General features: G+C 41.7%; 1 gene segment (V, D, J or C); it reads left to right on the top strand.

The window, feature by feature from the left end:
- The first annotated feature begins 2,568 nt into the window (after nucleotides 1-2,568).
- Nucleotides 2,569-3,343, top strand: LOC144330492 (immunoglobulin heavy variable 4-59-like). The segment is given in 2 exon segments: nucleotides 2,569-2,684; nucleotides 2,768-3,343. Coding segments are annotated over 2 exon segments (576 nt in total).
- Nucleotides 3,344-6,411: the final 3,068 nt, after the last annotated feature.

Below are 6,411 nucleotides of genomic sequence, written 5' to 3'. Positions count from 1 at the left end.
CTGTTATATTAGCCATGAATGTGGGATAGATGGGTGCTCCTAAGAGATCCCTAACTTGCCCATTTTGATGGGTTTTCCAGAAGACATGAGAAGCCACTTTGTTTGCAAAGCATCCCAGGCCATGCCCTGCTCCACACACATGAGTGCCCATTTCCTGGTCTTTGGTTAACTGTAAAAGGCTCATCAGTGCACTTGGGATAATTTCACATCAGGTAGAGGAATGTGTTCTAAAGGAAAGCTAAAGTTGTAATAGCAATTCCTGCTCAATAATCTTCAGCTTCATTGCTTTTGTGTGACCCATCAATTAATTACATTACATCAAGGTTCTCAATGGCAGTTTCTACTAAATATAAGGGACGTACACAAGTTCCCTGATTAAAATAACACAATTGTGAACACAACCTCAGTATTCAACCATGTCTTCATCCTTCACACCCTTCACCACAAAGGAATTTTCATCTCTCCTGGAAGTTGGTTTCATTTTGAAATTAGTGATTGTTTTTCATTTTAATATCTCAAGATTATCATATGTGACTATTTTATCAGAAAGTAAGTTGTGGGAACTTGAACTAAACAACTGAAAACAAATTCACAACTAATTAAGCAAGATGACAGAATGTGATTGGCTCCAGGCTTTGATAATCCAGTGGTTTATGTACCCAGACTTTAAATTTACACATCTTCCTGTTACCTTCATGGCACAGTCAACTCTCATTATGAAAGAAATGGTGACTGCATTCCCAAGGATCACACACAGTTACAAAAATAGAATGGCTAAGGTGAGGAGTTGATGGTTTAAATTCCCGTTTGAAGAAGTAGAATCAACTACTTTTCTGAGTGGCTCACAATGACTCCAGCTCACTCACAGAGCTCAGACAGAAACTTCACTTGAGGGTGGGAGCTAGGCTGCAGAGGGCACTCAGTAGCCATAAAGGTGAAAATGAGCTGTCAGATGGAACTTCCCTGTCATCTCCACATGGAATTTATTGTTTCATGCCATTAGCACTCTTTACATAATGGTTCATGTTTTTTGGTCTGTTCATTACTTGTATTTTTCAACGGAATCTCACTTGAATCTTTACTCTTTTACATTTTGTCTCCAGGACAAGGTTGGGAAGTGTTACCTCCAGCATCATAACATTATCTAGTGACCTGACACATTTGTGGTAAAGAATACCTACCAGTTCAGAAGCTCTTTGGTTTTGAATCCATGAAATAGAATTATTTCTTCTGTTCTGTGTATGAGCATATCCTAGCAATCCTGTACACACCCACATAGATGTCTACAAGCCTATGAATTATTCTCTGTAAATAAAAATTTATCTCAATTTCCCTCAATGTTCATAATTCTCCTGAAGGTGAGGAAGGTCTTTCTGGATCTGTTTAAACAAAATGTCCAGAGACCACCTGGTAGGTGAGGAGCTCACTTGGCTCTGGATTTTGGCTCTGTGTCTTTCCCTCTGTTGTACCACAGGTCAGCTCACTCGTTCAGTTCTAACAAGACAGCCCAGGTTTGTCCTGATGTTAAAACACACCCAACTTCTGATGACTCTCCTGTCACCCACATCCATGGAGATAAATTATTTATTATATAATTCACCAAATGCCCAAGATGCAATACCGCAAACTGTAAGGTATGTTCAGGCAATTCAATGAAGCAGAAAGTCTTTCAGACACAGGTGTACCTGACACGATAAATATGTGGGTGAGGACTCTGGGCTTGAGTGTCATTGTCCAGCCATGTTTCAGAAGTGTGACCTGTCAGGGAAGAACCAGAGTTCCTTGTGCTTTCGGAGGTGAGATCTCACAGATGTCCTCTCTTGTTCCCAGGAAAGGCAATTGCACTAATCTTCATGATCAGACTATGCTCCTGTGCTTACCTATTATAGTTTTGGACTGAAATTGTCACTGTGATCCCCAATCTACATCTATTCACACAGAAGTGTATAAAGGTCAGGCCATATTCTCAGCATCACACATTGACACGGTTGGAGATACATCCCACTACCTTCTCCTGAGATTGCAGACAGAATCCCAAACTTCAAACGTTCACAAAAGGGAAGGTCTCAGATTTTGTTTTTTTTTATGACACACTCTCTGGGACAGATATATTCCCTCTAACCATGATGGATATTCTGAATTACAATAAACATTGCATGAATGTAGGTTTATATAAATTAACTGTGACTAATATATTTACTGTTGCCCTAATATTTTGAATGGAGATTTGACAATCTAGATAATCTGGATGTTTGGTTGGTTTCATATAAATCTTCACAGGTAGAACAGCATTGAACCTATTCCAAAATCTGTCCTCGATCCATGATCACACTCATCTCCCAGACCAGCTCCTTCAGCACATCTCCCTACTTGGAAGAAGAGGACTCTGGGCTTGGTGAGGGGATGCCCCAGGAAGAGAACTGAGTTCTCAGAGGGCACAGCCAGCATCCTCCTCTCAAGGTGAGCCCCAAAGCCTGGGGCCTCCCTCATCTCTTTTCACCTCTCCATACAAAGGCACCACCCACATGCAAATCCTCACTTAGGCACCCATAGGAAACCACCACACAGTTCCTTAAATTCAGGGTCCAGCTCACATGGGAAATGCTGTCTGAGAGTCAGGGACCTCCTGGGCAAGAACATGAAGCACCTGTGGTTCTTCCTCCTCCTGGTGGCAGCTCCCAGATGTGAGTGTCTCGGGGATGCAGATTTGACGATATGGGAGGCTGTCTCTGATCCCAGGGCTCACTGTGGGTCTCTCTGTTCACAGGGGTCCTGTCCCAGGTGCAGCTGCAGGAGTCGGGCCCAGGACTGGTGAAGCCTTCGGAGACCCTGTCCCTCACCTGCACTGTCTCTGGTGGCTCCATCAGCGGTTACTACTGGAGCTGGATCCGCCAGCCCCCAGGGAAGGGACTGGAGTGGATTGGGAATATTGATGGTAATATTGCGGGCACCAACTACAACCCCTCCCTCAAGAGTCGAGTCACCATTTCAAAAGACACGTCCAAGAATCAGTTCTCCCTGAAGCTGAGCTCTGTGACCGCCGCGGACACGGCCGTGTATTACTGTGCGAGAGACACAGTGAGGGGAGGTGAGTGTGAGCCCAGACACAAACCTCCCTGCAGGGAGGCAGAGGGGGCAGGCGCAGGTGCCGCTCAGGACCAGCAGGGGGCGCGCGGGGCCCACAGAGCAGGAGGCCGGGTCAGGAGCAGGTGCAGGGAGGGCGGGGCTTCCTCATCTGCTCAGTGCTCTCCCTCCTCACCAGCACCTCAGCTGTCCCCAGGGCTCCTCTTTCTTTGATATCTGTGGTTCTGCTTCCTCACATTCTTCTGCCAGAAAAGAAAGGAGGAAGGCACATTTTCCTCTTACAATAGAGGTTTCACCGATTACTAGGAACTTTCCTACAAGTTCCTGCATGGCCCATTAGTCCTTAGTGATTAAAAATATATCTATTCTAATGCTTCTCACCATCTCTTGGTTTGTGTCATCATTCGAATTGTGGCCTTTTTAAAATTCATATGCTGAAACCTTAAATTCAATGGATCTATATTGGAATTTTAATGATACAATTAAGGTTAAATGTGGTCAGAAGTCTGAGAACCTAATGCAATAGACGTGCTGTCTTTATAAGAAGAGGAAGTGACACCAGAGACCTCTCACTTTTCACGTGCACGCAGAGAAGAGGCCATGTGGAGACGCAGTGTATTAGAAGGTGCCCCAGTGCATGCCAGGAACAAGCCGCACCAAGAACCAACCCTGCCAGCAACTTGATCTTCAACATTCAGACTTCAGAATTGTAAGAAAATCAATATTTGTTGTTTAAGCCACCCACTCCGTGTTGTCTTCTTAGGAAGACCCAGACAGACTAATACCACATAACTCATAACTCTGTTCGTGCTGTCCCCTGGATGGAGAATCAGCCCCTGGGCACATCTCTCAGATTTCTACATAAAGTAGGCAAAAAATAGTAGCTGTGATATCAAAACTTGTCATGTTCCTGTTGACCAATTTCTGGGCAAAGTGTTTTAATGAAGCCCTGGGGGCTTTGTCACAAAAGTTGTCTTTTATCTTTCTTATGACCTAACTGATGGACAATGGGTACCAGCTGGATGGAGACTGACCACTGACCATCTTCTGCTGTCTCCTTAGTATGCCACAGAAAACCACACCAACATCACTCTATGTCTTCAACTTTCTAAATTTGCACTGAATCTATTGCTAAATGAGGAGCTACATGAGGTCTGAGTTTTGTTCCCTTCTTCCCTGTCATCCTCAATTACCAAGGGCAGAAGAGACTTTCAATGAAATTTGGCTGTCAATGCCCCCAACACTACATCACTTTTTAAGGTCCAGGAACTTTGTATGGGGGATAGTGAAATACACTTTTAAATGGAAAGCCCTAAAGCACATACAACAGCTGAAGGAATGGCCACTGTACACCTGAAGGCTGATGAGGCAGATGGTAGGGTACCTTCCTCCAAGATGTTCCTGGGTGTGTGATGGTTGGATGCCTCATGCATATGGAATTAAGGACTGGACTGAAGTAGAAACAAGGGCCATATCCCATAGGAAAACAAGAAAAGAACAGGTGGGCATCCGTGAAGAGGTAATTAAATTTGTTGAGTTTAAGATGAAATTTTTTTTCCGAAGTTTTTAATGTTCTTAGCTAAATATGAATCTTTCCAACAAACTGAGAATTAAAAGGAGAATGGAGTTAGAAGATGAGAGAGAAAAAACATCCTGAGAGAGCAGAAACAAAATTCACACAAAACTGTCACATGGCAGAGGCCAGAATGGAGCTGATGCAGCTATGTCATTATTCTGCAGACCTAGTTGAGACCCTTTGGTGTTTAAGGCAGGCCCAGTGTTGAAGAACTCCTTTAGTTTTTGCTTCTCTGGGGAAGGTCTTACCTATCCTTTATTTTACAAAATGATTTACATGGTAAAGTTTCTTGGTTGGCAGAGTTTTGTTTGTTTTTCAGTTTTTTTCCCCCAGCAATTTGAATACAGTCATGGGCCACCTAACAATGTTTCAGTCAACAATAGACCACATATATGTTTGTGGCCACATAACATTGTAATACCGTATTTTCACTAAGGATGTTCCATATTTAGATGTGTTTAGATAGAGAGATACTTACCACAGCATTTCAGTTCCCTGCAGTGTTTGGTGCAGTAACATGCTGTACAGTTTAGTTGTCTGGAAACATTGTGCTATTCCACATAGTCTATGTGTAGTAGGATATTCCTTGTAGGTTTGTGTAAGTTCTCCCTATGATGCTTGCACAATGATGACATTGACTAGAAATACATTTCCCAGAAGTAATCTCTATCAATAAACCATACATTATCAAATATAATTCCACTCCATTCGCAACTGAAAATCTTCTGCTGAGAAATCTGCTAAATCTGCTCTTTTACTTTCTGTTTTCAAAAATCTTTCCTTTAGCAATGTGGTTTCAAACTATCTGATTTTTCTCATTTAGTTTACCTTATTTGAAATGTATAGAGCTTGATGGATGTGGACGAATATTTTTCTCCAGATTTAGAAAGTTGCTATGCTATTACTTCTTTTAAAACATTTCTGCCTCTCTTGCTCTGTCTCTCTTTCTCTATCTCTCTCTCTCTGTCTCTCTCTCACCCTCTTCCTTCACTGCCCCGTTTGTCTTATCTTTGCATAACTCCTCAATGCATAATTTCATTTTCACTGTGCTTCCTGACTTATAAGACTTTAACTCTTTTCTATTTCTTTCATTTACGTTTTTCTTCTCTGTCTCTACTATTTCAAATGATCTTTCTTTGAGTTTTCTGTTTCCTTTATTACTTGATCTAGTCTGGTCTAAAATCCTGTTAAAATTTTTGATTGACTTATTGTATTCATCAGTATCAATATTTTTGTTTAGTCATCTTTTAATTGTTTTGTATCTATTAAAATTCTCACATTGGTCTTGCATAATGCCACTAGCTCATTGAACATGTTTCTAACATTTACTTTAAATTTTCTTTCAGGTAATCCATATGCTTCGCTTTCATTGATATCAGTTTCTAGATCTTTATGTTGTTCTTCTGTTTGGACCATGTTCCCCTCCTCCTTCATTTTCCTTGACTGTCTTTGTTGCTACTTGTTCATTATAACAAAAGCCACCATACACTCTTCAAAGACGAGGCTTATAGAGATCATCCTCACCAATCAGTCCAGGCAGTAATTTGGGTCTCTCAAAACTTCATAGTATTCAAACTTCTGTCTCTTTTCTTAATGGTCCCTGGGTTTTAGAGGATGATAGATTCTGCCAGAAATCACAGGTAGGGAAGGTAGAAACTATTTACTCAAGCAGCCCCTTGAAAATTTGGACCACTGGACAAAGTTTTATTATTGATGTATGATTCATCAAAATAATGTTAGTTCAAGCTTCT

The sequence above is a fragment of the Macaca mulatta genome, chromosome 7 (assembly GCF_049350105.2).
Source record: "Macaca mulatta isolate MMU2019108-1 chromosome 7, T2T-MMU8v2.0, whole genome shotgun sequence".
Lineage (NCBI taxonomy): Eukaryota > Metazoa > Chordata > Mammalia > Primates > Cercopithecidae > Macaca > Macaca mulatta.
Note: the sequence above shows the minus strand (reverse complement) of the source record. Positions and strands in the feature narration are given on the sequence as shown.